Source organism: Rhinopithecus bieti, unplaced genomic scaffold (genome assembly GCF_001698545.2).
Source record: "Rhinopithecus bieti isolate Rb0 unplaced genomic scaffold, ASM169854v2 scaffold_14936, whole genome shotgun sequence".
Taxonomy (NCBI): Eukaryota; Metazoa; Chordata; class Mammalia; order Primates; family Cercopithecidae; genus Rhinopithecus; species Rhinopithecus bieti.
Genome location: NW_016808811.1, coordinates 1,018,341 through 1,035,574, shown reverse-complemented (window position 1 = coordinate 1,035,574; position 17,234 = coordinate 1,018,341). Strand labels below are relative to the sequence as shown.

General features: G+C 37.3%; 1 protein-coding gene across 1 annotated transcript in view; it reads left to right on the top strand.

The window, feature by feature from the left end:
* ARHGAP42 (Rho GTPase activating protein 42) overlaps positions 1 to 17,234 on the top strand; it is a 327,325-nt gene that overhangs the window by 100,526 nt on the left and 209,565 nt on the right. Inside the window, 1 exon segment of the mRNA XM_017887227.1 lies at positions 13,549 to 13,610. Within this exon segment, the coding sequence (XP_017742716.1) occupies positions 13,549 to 13,610 (62 nt within the window).

The following is a 17,234-nucleotide window of genomic DNA, read 5'->3' as shown; positions in this document are numbered from 1 at the left end:
TGTACTTTTTAGTAGAGACGAGGTTTCACCGTGTTAGCCAGGATGGTCTCGATCTCCTGACCTCGTGATCCGCCCGTCTTGGCCTCCCAAAGTGCTGGGATTACAGGCTTGAGTCACCGCGCCCGGCCAGGGTTTTGTATTCTTGTCAGAGAAGTTAGATGATAAAACACGTAAGTTCACTATATATTAAACTACGACAGGTGCTACGGAGATACAAGGAGTCACGATTACTCAGATATTTTTCTGTAATACTTTTAATATATAGATACCTGTAATTTAAAGATGTTGGTGTTACAACAAACTGCATGTGAAGTGAAGCTTGGTTTATTCTCCATTAATCAAATTTATATGATCCCACAGATACTGACCTAATTCTGGATTTGAAACCATTTGGTGCAAAAGGAGTAAGTGATCTCTGAGGCACACTGGCTGCACCAGCAGTAGATTTTTTTTTTTTTTTTTTAAATGCATTTAGGGCATTGGATAATTTTCCAAATTCTCTATTTGTCCTCCTGCTCTGGATCATTGGATTTCTCTTCCTGCTTGGGCATACTTACTCTGATTGTACACTTAGGTTTTCATTACCTTGATATATGTGATATTGAAGAAAACCAGGATGTGATATCCTCTTAGCTGGAGTGTAAGTAAGGATTGAGAACCAGAGAATATTATTGAACACTTTGCTATATAGTCTAGAGTTTAATTTTCAGGTTCTCAAAAAACACTCAAGGCTTTTGATTGCAGTTGCGCTTTAGGAGGTTTCCTAGCATCCATATATGTGATGAATTATAATATGGAAGTCTTTGCTAGTTCACAGTGAGTCAGAGATTACATGCATCACAAAATCCTTATGCATCAAGAGAACACTTTTAAAAATGTGAATGAAATAATAAAAATATAGTTTCAATTTTGACATAAAATGTTTGGACCAGAAAGGCAATAGCCCTGGAGATTGCATCTGTTAGAAGTAAGTTAGGAGGCAGGATATAGACACTCAGAAATTAATGGAACTCATTGACAAAAAAGTAAGGACAAACATATGAGCAAGGAGGAAGACATTTGGGGATGAAAAGGAAGCAGAGTAGAGAGGGAGAAATTTGAAAACAAGAATAGAGTTGAATCACAGGCCTAAGAAGTAAAAGAAACGTTTACCTTGGGTAGTTATCTAGGAATAGGAGGCTTAAAAAAAGGGGGTGAATTTGGAGTAATTTCTTTGTCAAGGAGAGAATTCAGGATAGTTGGTGAGTTGTGATTCAGGGGGCAGTGGAGAGAAGAGCTTTGGTGTCCTGCTTGAGTTTTGGGACTCAGAGATAACATCTCAGTGCTGACAGTACTATTTCTGCCATTGAAATACACATAAACTTCAAGGAAGGAAGGAAAGATGATACTTACAAATCTTATTGAAATATACACTTTCCTACTTAAATATAGTTTAAATCTTTAATTCCTCACACAAAGCATGCATTTTATTTCCCAAAGTCAGGAGTTGCCAGACTGCCTAGCATCAGAATCAGCTGTGGGGAGCCTTAGAAATTTGATTTCTGGGCTCCACCCCAGGCCTGAACTAAGGCAAACTCCCCTGGGTGGTGGCCCTAGGATCCTTTAATTTTGCGGAGATCCTTGGTGTCTCATGCAGCCTGTGGAAAATCACTGCTTTAAACACTAGTCTTGGCTGGTCGTGGTGGCTCACGCCTGTAATCCCAGCCTTTTGGTAGGTCGAGGCGGATGGATTGCTTGAGCCCAGGAGTTCGAGACCAGCCTGAGGAATATGGGGAAACCCCATCTCTACTAAAAATACAAAAATTATTCGGGCATGTTGATGTGCACCTGTAGTCCCAGCTACTTGAGAGGCTGAGGCAGGAGGATCACCTTAGCCCAGGAGGTGGAGGCTGCAGTGACCCGAGATCGTACCACTGCACTCCAGCCTGGGCAACAGAGTGAGACTCTGTCTCAAAACAAAACAAAACAAAAAATCAACAGTAGACTTGTGATCTATGCAGAAGAAGGCACAGTTGGAGGGTTGTACCGTTTTAGTCTATTCCTACAGTTGCCTTTTGAATGACCAGATCCCTGATTCCCAGTGTTATGCCAGTGCAGCCACCAAGGCTGTAAGTGCCACTTGTTTGTAGGGAAACCTAGTCATTTCTTGCCACCTTGTCCTTCACAGGCTGAGAATAGGTTTTGTTTTAAGTGTACATCTTAGAATAAGAGATGATTTTCACGAGCCAGTGCCAATGCTGTGCAAATTTCCCAGGGATGAAAAGGAAAACAGCTTTTCAAATTATAATGATATACAAGGTATGACTCACTTAGTTCATACTGATGTGGACTTTGGATTCCCTAAACTTCTCTACCAATCATGAGTGTCTTCTGAGTGCAAAGAACCTCCTGGTTCATGCAAACATGAATCAAATCATCTTGTATTCTTGTTACACTTACAAAATAGAAGAGGGGTCAAAAAATAACTTATGATCTAATCAGTATAATGCTAAGGAGAATGTGCCCAGTGCTTTAGGTATAGTAAGGACAAAATGCTGTGAGAGTATCAGAGCCAGGGAAGAGACTTCCAACTGGGGACATCAGAAGATACCTAAATAGAGGAGGTTATTTGAACTGAGTCCTAATGGTTAGGTATGATGCAGACAGAAAATATAGGTAAAGGAAATACATGGAAATGGGAAAATTACAGGAATGTGTAGTAGTTTCGAGGTGCAAAGCTTGAGATTAGAAATAGTAGCATCTTGGACTAAGTTACTTAGGCACGTACCTTCTGACCACATCATGAGGGCCTCAAATTATTTGCAGTATGGAGTTTGGACCCTTTTAAAAAATCCATTTAAGGATTTTGAGCTGGATAATGACATGATCAGAGGTGCCCTCTAGGAATTTTATTCTGGCGTCCCTACATACAATGAGTTAGAGTCACAGAAGCTGGGGAACTAATGTAATATGACAGCAGAGATGAAGTAAGATCCTTATATGGGTATAAAAGAAGGGTAGAGGAGAGAAATCAGCAGCATTTAGTGAGTGGGTATATGGAAGGAAGGACTGAAGATTATTCCTCGGTCATGTTACTCGGAGAATGGTGTTACCAGCACATTTATGTATTCTTATGTGCCAGGGCATCTAGGGGTGGAACAGAATTGTGAATTTAGTTTTGACATGTGTTAAACTTTAGATTAAAAAAAAAAAAATCCTTAGTATTAAATGTCCTGGAGGTAATTTAATGTGTTAAATTTAGGATGAGGGGATGGTGCTGTGGGGCTATACCTACAGTAGTGGAAAAGTGTATAAATTTCAGATGAGCTAATTTGGATTCAAAATTTAGTGCTGCAAGTCATTAGTTCTATGACCATGCATGCTATTTAATCTGTATAGTTCAGTTTTCCTATCTGAAAAATGCGGCGAATGGCAATAGATTTGAGGATTTTACATGTGACTTTCTCATGGGATGTTGTGAGCATTAAAGAGCTTTGCATAGTGCTAGCAGCGTATCAGGTAAATCTCCTCCTCCTTTCCATAGCCCCATGTTTTTCTCTTCCTTGGACCTCATTAGGATCGTAGGGCCCTTGTTTGGAGCTAGTTTGCAGACCAAGAAGAAAGAGAAACAGCATTGTGAGGAGGGAGGAGTGATGATAAAAATAACAGAGAGGGAAAGAGAGAGGGAGAAGAGAGAGAAATGAGATTAGAGGCTTACTGTGGAGTTGTTAGTTTTTGAGAGGACGAAAGGACGAAGGCCCCTTTTCTGAGACAGGAGACAAGTTGAAGAGAATGAATAAAGACAGTGTTGATCAGAGAGTCTTGAACTTCTCTCCCAGAGTCAGGAGGCCGGGCCATCTGGTAAGAGTGAGGGGAAGCTTGGGGCTGGGTTCTTGAGAGAAAGACGGTAATTCTTTTTAGATAACCACTGTGGGAAATAAGATTAGGAGTGAACTAGAGTTGAAAAAAAGGATTGCCAAAAAGCAAAAGCAAAAGGGTTAGATAGCTTGAACTTTTAGTGTCCTTGTGGGTGTGTGAATTACAGAGAAGAGGTCACTGGAGGTTAAGAGGTTGTGGAAAAGAGCACTGGACAAGGAAGCGGATGTTGAGGCTTCACTGGGGTGGGTGGTGGCAGGAGCTTGGGTGCAGAAGAGCCTGAATGGGGTGCTTCAGCCTGCGGAATGTGAAGGAGTGCTGGGAGGTCAGTTCCTGACGGCAGGAAACATGGGGGCAGTGCGAGGTGTAAGTGGTTGCTTGTCAGCAGCAAATTACTGATTATCCCCCTTCAATCAGGATACTTGACACCCGATTACTTTTGAGCACAAACAGCTCTGGAACTGTTTGCCTTTAAAGATGATAAGCCTGTTCTTTTCCTCCTGTAATGTAGTAGGATACAGGCTGGCACTACTTTTTAATTTTTTCCCTTTGACAATAATGGTTTGTTGGAAGAGAATAGACTTTGGAATCAAACAATCAAAATCAAATACCTGCTTCTCCACCTACTGACTCTGGGATTGTAGGGCAAGTTCTGAAGCTGATGGATCGTCCTTGTTTCCCTCTGTGAAATCAAGATAATACCTACTTCACCTCATATTATGATGTGGACATTAAATGAGATAGTATATGTAATGTCACTGCCTCTTGGTAGAGGAAATTCAGAAAATGGTTTCTGAATTGGGGGTGGTTTTGACTTTGGGAAACAGAATCAACATCATTAAAACAAAACAAGGCAACATCAGAATTGCACAGGTCCTCATTTTCCTGAGCATACTAAGTGTGCTTGCAAAGAAACCAAAATTTGTGACTTGAGGACTTCATTAGGCACAGCAACACTTACTGCATTGACAAAAATCTCAGTAAAGTTTTCTGAAGAATTCAAATACAATTCATTTGAAGTAATAAGATAGTGGGAAGAAGTCCAGGGAAAAGACAGCAGGAATTAAGTTTTGAAATTGTGTGAAAATGAAGGTTGTCCTTTTTGTGTTTGCATGTATCTGTTTGCCAAAATTTGGCCTTTTGTGAAATATACACACCTACCATATATATAAACCTAGTATATATATGAGTATATATACCTGAACTCTCAAATTACCTTATAGTTTGGCAGTTGTGGAGTAAGTATTACTAAGTTGTCTTAAGCTAGTTCTGGGAGAGTATCCTAAAGAAAAACTATTAGATACATAGCTTAGAATTATTCCCATAATCTACTGTGACTTTCACCCTGGAGTCATCATAATTGCTATTAATTTTCATAGGTAATCCTAACAATCTGGAGCAGTAGTAGCAGCCACTTTCTCTTATGGGGCAAGTCCCTGGCTTATAGAAGGTTTCTTTCTTTTGAGTCTAGCTGTGATATGGTTTGGTTCTGTGTCTTCACCCAAATCTCATCTGGAATTATAATCCCTCTGTGTCAAGAAAGGTGATTGGATCATGGGAGCAGTTTTCCTCATGTTGTTCTTGTGATAGTGAGGAAGTTCTCATGAAGTCTGTTGGTTTAAAAGTGGCAGTTTCCCCTATGTGCACTCTCTCTCCTGCCACCATGTAAGACGTGCCTGCTTCCCATTTATATTCTGCCATGATTGTAAGTTTCCTGAGTCCTCCCCAGCCATGTAGGAGTGTGAATCAATTAAAACTCTTTTGTTTATAAATTACCCAGTCTCACATAGTTCTTTGTAGCAGTGTGAAAACAGACTAAGGTAAGTTGTTATACTGGTGAGGCTAAGAGAAATGAGAGTATTCACTTAGACCAGAAGAGAAGGAAAGATTAAGGACTTGGTCACAAGTTCTGAATCTCAGCCCGAATGTGGTTTGGCAGGCAATGGTAGGATCCACATTGATAGACAAGATTAAAGTATAGCACAGATTGGTGCCTGGGTACCTGTGCAATGTCAGAACCCAGGCATGGAGGGAGGCACTGGGAACAGGGGCTGAGTGAGAATTTAAAAGGAGACTAGATTATGGGTCATAACCCCTACCAAGAGTCTGGGTAGTATGGTTAAAGGATAAACAGGAACAAGAGAAAGCATAAAGAAATCCCTCAATGGTAAGCCAATGGATTCCAAAGTAGGAATTATTTACATGTGCCTTGTGAAGAGTCTGGATTAGTGTTTGATTGCTGGAGGGACCAAATTCAGCACAGGTGCTTATAATATAGACAAGATAGATAAGTGCTGAAGCAGAGATGCCCCTAACCCTACGCAGAGTATCTTCTCAACTTGATAAAAGTTTAATTTTATTATCATTTTCTTTTGTGGACTGTGTATTTCTTAATACCTAATAATTAGGAACTATGCTATGGTATTAAACAACTTTATAATTACTCAAATAATGTCTAGTAAGCTCTTCCAACTTGGTATGTCTCATATTTGACTAAACTTAAGTCATCTGATTGCATGGCTTCATTGGGATGCCTTGTTGATAAGATATAATTAAATAATGTAAATGCAAGATTTCAGAGTGTGTTCTCAAGATGACTCTGTCTTTGATTTGTGTTTGGCAATTAACAAACAAAATCTCACCACAAGGAGGACATTGTGGAGAACCAGACTTAGATACCTCAATGATAACTAAATTTCCATGTATTTTTCATGTGAGGCTTTAGATTACAAGGGACTGTGAAGTATCAGAAGAAGGGTGTAGGCCTCCAAGTACTAAGTTGTATTTACAGTGACATGCCAGTATTCGTCAGTAGGACTGTGACTTTTTTTCTGTTGATTTATTTAATAGGAAGCCATTTATTGACTTTCCAAGTGAGCATCCGTGGAGCCTGAAGCCAGAAATGGAGTGGAAAAATCTTATTTGATGTTGTGGCTCCTAGAAAATAATAACTAGAATTTGTGGTTGCAAATAAAACCAGTATTGCAGACAGAGTGGGTGGACTATCAGTTAGGGTATTAATTGCCACCAAAGACACCAAGTGTCTGGTGGGAGAGTTGGTGTCACTTTTAATAAAACTCAGCCTGTTTTGCTGATATGGTATTTATTGTTTAGGCATACCACAAGCTGATTGTGCTTCTTATTTTGGTTATTTATTAAAGTGTTCTTAAAATTTACCATTGGATGCAGCAGTCAGTATGCTACCTTTGATTTTTTTAGTGTTCAAAAAATTAAGATTCTCTCAGTGTAAGTTCCAAGCATAAACAACTGATGTGATGGTCCTTAGATTATTGCATGCTTTTGTAGTATAATGCTGGGTATCACTTGGCTATGTATGTTTATCCTACTCTTATTTTTCTTGGTGTGGCCAGATCTAGAAGCATATGACCAAGCCATCTGCTGTGGCTCATATCCAAGTTAAGTGGTAATGTTTTACTACTTGTTTCCTACTCTGTATGAAATGTCAGTTCAGAAGGTTACTAAGAAAGGGCTTTACAGAGCCTACATCTGTCATCCAAATGTAAAAGTAAGGTTATTGTTGGGTCATCATCTGGACTTATAAAATGTAATTGCATTGGTTCAATCTGGCTTTTATAGACTTTTATAGATTTTTATGTTTTCTTAGAGATATAACAATGTCTAAACTATTACTGCTGACCCAGTTCTCCATTATAGCATATCTGAGGGTGTTATAACAAGTGTCAGGTTCCAGCCCAAGCTGAGGACTGAGGGGAGTGGGTGGATGAGTGGCAGGTAGCTGGAAAAAATGCTCGAGGGATCGTAGACAGTTTTGGTATGGCTTTACTCTCTCTCTGGGCATGAGTGAGCTGTGGGCGCAAGCAAGCCATGGGCTCAGTCAAGCCATGGGCGCGGGCATGGGTGTGAGCATTAGCAGGGTAGTTATACCTTTTACAGACAGTAGTGGCTCCAAGCCAAGCACACACTCACGTGAGTGATCACCTAATGCGTCTTGCATGGTTATATAACATGAAGAGCTTTGCACCTGCACTCCAAACCCGCTGAGTCATGCTGGGCTGGAAGGCCACCTTGGCCTATTCCTGACTAAAGTGCAGCCATCTTCCTTACAGAAGGTCATAAGTGATTTGTGCAGTCCAATAAAGTGATACAGTGTGCTGTTGACATAACTGTATATGTCACTGAATTTATAATCTGTACTGTTTTTTGGGTATGTATTTTATGCTATTTAAGTTTAAGAAAAGACTTCTGGAAGAAATTTTTAACACAGCATTGTCTGATTATGATATAAATGTTAATTGGATGCAAGAGAGACATGCTTTCCCAATTTTCATTGTAGTTTTAAAATATATAAAGTCCAAACTGATCAATTATTGAAATATTTGATGGTATATTATCTAGTGTTTAAGATAGTGGAGTTATGTCAACAATGAACAGAGCAATTTTTAAAATTTTCTCTCATTCTGCTTTTAGACATTAAACAGATCTTCCAGGCAAAAATAGTAGGGCGTATTTAAGCCTGCTAAAAAGATTAATCTACAAAATAGGTATTTTATACAGTTTAGGAATGTTTCAGGATTTATGATATTGGCAAATATAGAAGCTGTCATCATACTTCCTCACTGTCTAGGTATGATTCAACTATTGTGTTTGTGAACATTTATACTCTCAGCATGTGTCATAAATAGACTTGAGTAATATATTTTTTTTTTGTTCTGAAAATGTTTTTCCAATATTATGTTGTAGCGATAAAAAGGAAACCAATGATAATATTCTTAAACTCAATAATTTGTTAGAAAGTTAAAATTTATATATGAAACTATATTTTGATTGTTCTTTAGTAATCTCATGCTCCAGATGGACAGGAAGGGAGAGAGATTATTATTGAATATAGTCAGCAAAGTTTCATGCAGGTGGCAGGAATTTAGATAGCTAACATAATTCCCCAAAGTGTCTTGCGTTTCTTTTTATAATATTTCATGAATCCTAGAATAAGAGTCGCTATGTTACTCCTTGTAGAGCAAATAGATTGTGGAAATGTATTTTTAAACTCCCAAATTCATCTAATGATCATCTATTTTCAGTCTACTCTGTATTAAGTATTGGTTTTGGAATGTATCTCTGACTAAATCAAGCTCTTGTCATAAAAAATGTTGTTATGGTTAAAATCTGTAATTTTAGGACCAGCTGTTGTATTACATGTTAGTCTGGATCCCAAATCAGATAATAAAGTAATTGTTATGTAAATAATATTGATAATTAAAATATGAGATATTACAAATTATTACTGATACTTGAGTATTAGAAATGTGCATGCAACTTTCAGATTTTGCTTAAGGAAAGTCAGTATAAATGGCTCAAGCGTTCACACAAACTCAATAACTATTCTGTATAAAGCACAGTGATGGGTGCCGGGGGGAGTTATTTTGTATATGCTTTTTGCCCAATGTGTGGTGTAGAATAGACTCCATAGTTTTCATGGTCTCTTAGGGCATTTTTGGGTCTTGTGTACCAGAAATTCTAACCCTGGCCTTTCATGTCTAGGGAGCTGCTGGGGCGCACTAGGAAGTTTGGATTTGCCTGGCTTGTGTCAGAGGTTTCTGTTAGACTTTGTGGGTAGGTCAGGCAGGGAAGTGACTGGAGATTCCCATCAGCCTGTTCTCTTAAAATGCAATTTACATGATACTACCTTACATTCTTCTACCTTATTTATGGTATTGTAAATTCCTGTTTAAGGAAGCACAGAAAGATCTGCATTATGTTAAGCCTAGAAAACAATGAACACAATGCTTTGATATTATTATAAATGAAAGGATTTAGAGGAAAATTTCAGATGTGGGCTTAACAAGTTAGGCCACTGTTACTAATTCATAAAATGAATGTTTAATGTCCCTCAACATTTTTTTTTTAACAGAACAAATGACAAAAACATGGAGTGTCTTCATTGTTACCAAGAAAATATGTACTTTTCTGGGAACTTGAAACTACAAATTTTAGAGACCAGTTAAGTTTTTGAAGTCCTTTCCCTAAAATCAACAAAAAAAAAAAAAAAAAAAAAAAAAGAGGGAAAGAAAAATGTTTATTGGTCAAATTTGGGGCCAGTCTCAGAAAACTCCTGGAGGGGAGACGAGTTTTGTTGTGGGGAACCAGACATGCAATTGCTTTTGCATGTTAAAGTTTTTCTTCTCAGACATTGCCATTATAATCAACTATTATCTTACTAAATCTATAAATAGTGTTCATGTGGGAAACAGACCAGAAAACAATTAAAGTAAAATAGAAAACAGCATCATAAATTTTTAAACAAAAAGGTATAATAGCAAAATGAGAGCTTGTTTTCTTACTTGTAACCAAAATCTGATTTAAGGCAACTTCATCATTTGCTCTTGAGGTAGGAGGTACCTTAGGGGAAGCCTGTGGACTTCAGCTGTTCAATACCCCCTCCTGGGTATTGCCTCTGAGCATGGGGCTATCTGAGCCAGTGATCATTTCCTGGGTTGACCAAATGGGAAGTCCTAGTGTGCTCCTGCCAATCTAATATTGTTATATTTTCATTTATTCCAAAATAGCTGTTGACAGGCTTCTATGTACTAGGTATTTATTTAGCCCTTTGGGAAATTTAATAACAAAGGATCTATGTCCTCCTGGCATTTAGACTAGTATGAAAATAAAGCATTTGTAGCATGTTTTATTTTCATTATGTGTTGAAAAGTTATAGATTTTGTTAGGATTAATGAAAACTAGCAATCTCCTATCTTGCCGGTCCCCACTACTTAACTTTAATTTCTCAGAAAGACTATGTTGAACTTTTAGTCATTTCTTGTAATTTTTTCAAGACCCTGATTGTCCTGCTATTTTTAAAATTTGTTTTTCAGTTTTAGATATTTATCATTTGCTTCATGCTGTTTTCATACATGTGTTTACTTCACACTATTTTATACACGCCTTTCTCCTATTCTCTCGATAACTGAAACAACTTCAGCAAAATCAGTTTTTCATGTCATATTGTTGTGATTTTGTACATATTAGTTACAAGTCAGTTACTCAGTTTATTGTGATTGTGTTATTTGTATAACGTGTTTTCCCGGGAATTAACAATTGACTTGGAATTTTCTTTTTTTTTTTCTTTTCTTTTCTTTTATTTCTTTTATTTTTTATTTTTTATTATACTTTAAGTTCTAGGGTACATGTGCATAACGTGCAGGTTTGTTACATATGTATATTTGTGCCATGTTGGTGTGCTGCACCCATCAACTCGTCAGCACCCATCAATTCATCATTTATATCATGTATAACTCCCCAATGCAATCCCTCCCCCCTCCCCCCTCCCCATGATAGGCCCCGGTGTGTGATGTTCCCCTTCCCAACTCCAAGTGATCTCATTGTTCAGTTCCCACCTAAGGATTATAAATTATTCTACTACAAAGACACATGCACATGTATGTTTATTGCAGCACTATTGCACTATTCACAATAGCAAAGACTTGGAATCAACCCAAATGTCCATCTGTGACAGACTGGATTAAGAAAATGTGGCACATATACACCATGGAATACTATGCAGCCATAAAAAAGGATGAGTTTGCATCCTTTGTAGGGACATGGATGCAGCTGGAAACCATCATTCTTAGCAAACTATCACAAGAAGAGAAAACCAAACACCGCATGTTCTCACTCATAGGTGGGAATTTTCTTTTTTTAAAGAAACATACTTATTATTACACTCAGGTAGCCCAAACTGACCTATCTCTTGACTTCTTTCTCATAGACCTGTTATCAATTGCCTTCTAGCACCCAGAGTTTTGTTGACTTCTTCAAGCTCACCAGCCAAGTGCTTCAGTGGCAGTAGATATCTACCAGAATGATGGAATACTTTCTTTACCAAAAGAAAGCACAAAAATATAATATACTGTTGTACACTCCAGTTAACATATTCTTTATATAATAATTTTTGTTCAACTTACTGTTTTCAAAACTGGAAATGTATTATAACATTAATACCAGTATTTCTGAAGAGATTTCTTTTATCCAAACTTCAAAGAAAAGACCATTAATATATTTATCAGATTATCCTGAGTCTCCCAGGTAATCCATTGATTTCTGTTAGGGTAGCTGTGAATAAAATCCAATATGAAATAATCATAGGGTTTACCATTTCACACCAGTTTGGCTAGTGTAAGCCTAGTAATTCTGAAAAGAGAAAACAACATTTTAAGTTGGAATATTTACTTGTTAAATGGGAAATATTTTTTGTCTTCCTTAATGAGTTCTTTTGATGAGACTCTTGATTTGTTTTTCTCACTTACTTGTCTTTGTTGTTGGCTTTATTCCAGAATTACTAAACTTCTGGTCTCACAGGTTGTTTCCAGTGCTAAAATGGGGAAAGGAAGTGACTAGGAATCTAACAAATAAGGTTGTATGGCCCGGTGCAGTGCCTTACGCCTGTAATCCCAGCACTTTGGGAGGCTGAGGCAGGAGGATCACTTGAGTCCAAGAGTTTGAGACCAGCTGGGCAACATAGTGAGACCCTGTCTCTACAAAATAAATAAGTAAATAAATAAACAAAATTAGCCAGGTGTGGTACATGCCTGTAGTCTTATGTACTTGGGAGGCTGAGGTGGAAAGAGTGCTTGAGCCTGGGAGGTTGAGGCTGCAGTGAGCCAAGATCTCACCACTGCCCTCCAACCTGAGCAACAGAGCTAGACCCTGTCTCAAAAAAAAAAAAAAAAAAAAAAAAAAAAAAAAAAAAAAAAAAAAAAAAAAAAGAACATAGAAGAGAAGGTTTACTTGTGTTATCATTTTTGTGACCCAAACATTCTGACTTTGGTTAATTATTCATTTTAAGCATTAGGTATGAAAAATTGATATAGGTGAATTACTCTTCCATAATTGCCATTTGGACCTATGCATTTTTAAAGAATATGCTACTATAACCTCCCTTTAATTTATTTGCTTAGTTTTTATTTGTTCCCACAATGTTTCTGAATACTTGATCTTTCCCATTTCAATTTAAATTGCTGTCCTTGTTCAGTTCCTACCAAAAGTCTCTCAACTTCAATACCGAAACAGATCACTAGGGGATCTTGTTAAAATGCAGATTCTGGGGTGGGGCCTGACAGTCTGCATTTCTAACAAACTCCCAAGATGCTGATGTTACTGGTTCTTCTGACCACACTGAATTGAACAGCAAAGATCTAACATACCTTGCATGTAGAAGTAAGGTTGATCCCTTCAGTATATGGAATCTGTTTTCAATTATCTGTGACCCTTTAGCTTCTAGAAGTCAGTGGAAAATTTTGCATTACTGGCTGCTACCAAATACACGAAATAGTAGATTTATTGCTCCTTACAGACTTAAAAATGTTTGATTATTTGTAGGTCACTGCTTAAAAATGATTTCAATGCTATATTTATCAATGTGTGTGTACATTTTACATATTAAATATATAAGCTATATCTCTTCCAATGTCTTTGAAGAAAAAATATTGTTGGTACTTGCTAAGCTTTAATTTGTAGCATGCAGACAAACATACATCTCTGATCCACAGCTGTTAGTCATTAGGATCCTATTGTATATTCTTTTATGGTTATACAAACATAAAATCACAGATATACTATATACAAATTAATAACTAGCTTCCTTTTAATGTTTCTTCCTGTGTAATTAGATATTAGCAATGAAAATATTAACGCTTTTCATTTTTTTTTTCCAAACAGCTCAGTCACTAAAAGAATTTGCAAGACTACTCATTGCAGTAGAAGAAGAAAGGCGAAGACTGGTAAGTCTGTTCTGTATTTCTTAAGAATATTGCTTTGTTTCAACATATTAAAGCATAGACCTCCTGAACTAGAGAACTTTATACAAGGCTTTATGATTTGACACATCTACTAATTGTGACATGTATTTTTGAAATGATTTGTGACTATAATTATCATATATTGCTAATAAGATATACCTTTTTTCTAATTATTTTGTTTGCTTGGCATATGTAAACTACCTTTAATTGGTTTCAATTTACTGTTCTAGAGATTAAAAATATTGAACAGACTGCTATTAAGAAACCTATTCTAATTCAGCAAACATTTAGAGGTTATAACAACCTCAGTGTTGTAATACAGACATGTTTCAAATGTTTGAGACAATTAATGGAAGGAGGAACTTACTTGCCAAAGTAATGTTAAAAGGTAACATTTGAGTTGAACCCTGAATTTGGGAGAATTTTGCTAGGCTGGGAAGGATAGGGAAAGCATTCTATATTGATGGATGAATATATGCAAAGGTATTAGAGCATAGTTACTGGTGAAACACCCATTCAAAAATATAATTTTATGCCCAGTGTTTTCAAATATCTGTGATGTTCTCTGTCTATGATGCAATGTCCTCATCTGTAATATGGGAAAAATAGTAGTATATATCCCACAGGATTGTTGGAAAGCATCTGTAGCAGCACCTGCCACGTAGTAAATACATGTTGATGGTGATAACGATGCTGATAGTTACAGTGAGGGTTACGGACTTATCTAAAACATTATCTCTGATTTAACTGACCTCACTGTCCATTTGGGGGATCATATACACACATACAGCCATACTTCATTTCTTTGTGCTTTACTGTAGTGCATTTTGCAGATAATGTGTGGTTTTGTTTTCATTTGTTTTGTTTTGTTTTCAAATTAAGGGTTTTGGTAACCCGCATTGAGCAAATCTATTGGCACCATTTTTCTAACAGCATGTGTGTACTTTTTGTCTCTGTGTCACATTTTGGTAATTCTCTCAATGTTTAAATTTTTTCTTTAGTATTATATCTGTTGTGGTGACCTGTGATGAGTGAATGTTGGGGTTACTGTTAGGACTTTTTTGGGACTCCACAAACCCTACCCAAATAAGACTGTGAACATAATCAATAAATGGTAAGTGTGTTCTGACTGCTCTACCAGCCAGCCATTCACCCATCTCTCTTCCTGTCCTCAGATCTCCCTATTGCCTGAAGCATAAATATATTGAAATTAGGCCAATTAAAATCTTTACAATGGCCTCTAAGTGTTCAAGTGAAAGGAAGTGTCATGTGTCTCTCACTTTTTTAAGCCAAAAGGTAGAAATGATTTAAATTTAGTGAAGAAGACATGTCAAAAGCTGACACAGGCTTAAAGCTAGGCCTCTTGAACCAAATAGTTAGGAAAGTTGTGAGTGCAAAGGAAAGTTCTTGGAGGAAATTAAAAGTACTAGTCTATTAAACCCACAAATGATAAGAAAACGAAACAGCATTATCACTGATATGGAGAAAGTTTTAGTGTTCTGGATAGAAGATCAAACTAGCCACATTTCCTTAAGCCAAACCCATTGAGAACAAGTCCCTAACTTTTTTTAATTCTTTTTTTTTTTTTTTTTTTTTTTTTTTTTTTTTTTTTTTTTTGAGGTGGAGTCTCACTCTTGTCATCCAGGCTGAAGTGCAGTGGCATGATATGATCTCTGCTCACTGCAACCTCTGCCTCCCAGGTTCAAGTGATTCTCCTGCCTCAGCCTCCTGAGTAGCTGGGATTATAGGTGCACCCCACCACACCTGGCTAATTTTTGTATTTTTAGTAGAGATGAGGTTTCACCATGTTGGTCAGGCTGGTCTCGAACTCCTGACCTTGTGATCAGCCTGCCTTTGCCTCCCAAAGTGCTGGGATTACAGGCGTGAGCCACTGCATCTGGCCCAACTCTTCAATTCTATGAATGCTGAAAGAGGTAAGGAAGCTGCAGAAGAAGAGTTTGAAGCTAGTAGTGGTTGGTTCATAAGGTTTAAGGAAAGAAGCCATCACCATAACATAAAAATGCAAGGTGAAGCAGCCAAGTGCTGATATAGAAGCTGCAGCAAGTTATCCAGAAGATCTGGCTGAGATCATGGATGAAGGTGGCTATACTAAACAATGGAATTTCAATGTAGACAAAACAGCCTTCCCTTGGAAGAAGATGCCATCTAGGACTTTCGTAGCAGTAAAAGAAAAGTAGTCAGTGTCTGGCTTCAAAGGATGGGCTGATTCTCATGTTAGGGGTTAATGTGGCTGGTGACTTTAAGTTGAAGCCAGTGCTCATTTACCATTCCAGAAATCCTAGGGCCCTTAAGAATTATGCTAAATCTACCCTGTCTGGGCTCTAGGTGTAGAACATGGAGCCTGGATGGGAGCACATCAGTTTGCAGCATGGTTTGCTGAATATTTTAAGCCCACTGTTGAGACCTATTGTTCAGGGGAAAAAAAAAAAGATATCATTAAAAATATTACTGCTCATTGACAATGTACCTGGTCACCCAAGAGCTATGATGGAGATGTGCAAGGAGATTAGTGTTGTTTTCATGTCTGTTAACACAGCATTCATTCTGCAGCCCATGAATCAAGGAGTAATTTTGACTTTCAAGTCTTATGATTTAAGAAATAGATTTTTGCAAGGCTATGGCTGCCATAGATTTTGATTTTTCTGATGGAGCTCATCAAAGTAAATTGAAAACTTTCTGGAAAGGATTCATCAGTAGAAGTTGATTCTAGTAATGCATGCTCACAAAGAGGTCAAAATATCAACTGAAGTTTGGAAGAAGTTGATTGCAACCCTCATGGATGACTTGGAGAGGTTCAAAACTCAGTGAAGTAAGTAACTATAGATATGATGGAAGATTTAAGAGAACTAGAACTTAAAGTGGAGCCTGAAGATGTGACTGAATTGCTGCAATCTCATGATGAGACTTAAATGGATAAGGAATTGCTTCCTATGGATAAGCAAAATACGTGGTTTCTTGAGATCAGATCTACTCCTTGTGAAGATACTCGTTGTGAATATTGTTGAAATAACAACAAAGGTTTTAGAATACTACATAAACTTAGTTGAGAGTGCAGTAGCAGGGTTGACAAGATAGACTTCAACTTTGAAAGAAGTTCTACCATGGGTAAAATGCTATCAAACTGTAATTCATGCTACAGAGAAATTTTCTGTGAAAGGAAGATTCAGTCAATGCTACAGACTTCATTGTTGTCTTAAGAAATTACCACAGCCACTCCAGCCTTCAGCAAACACCACCCTGATCAGTTCACAATCATCAACATCAAGACAGGAGTCTCCACCATCAAAAAGATTATGACTTGCTGAAGCCTCAGGTGATTGTTAGCATTTTTCAGGCATGAAATACTTTTAAATTAAGGTATGCACACCTTTTTTTTTAGACAAAACACTATTGCACACTTAGTAGACTACAATTTTACATAAATATAATTTATTTGCACTGGCATCAAAATTCATGTGACTTTTAAATTTATTTAGTGTACCAGGAAATTGTAAAGGGACTATATAATTAATTATAAAACCACTAATTCAGATTAAGATTTTTTATTGATAAATCATGAGTATTATATATATATATATATATATA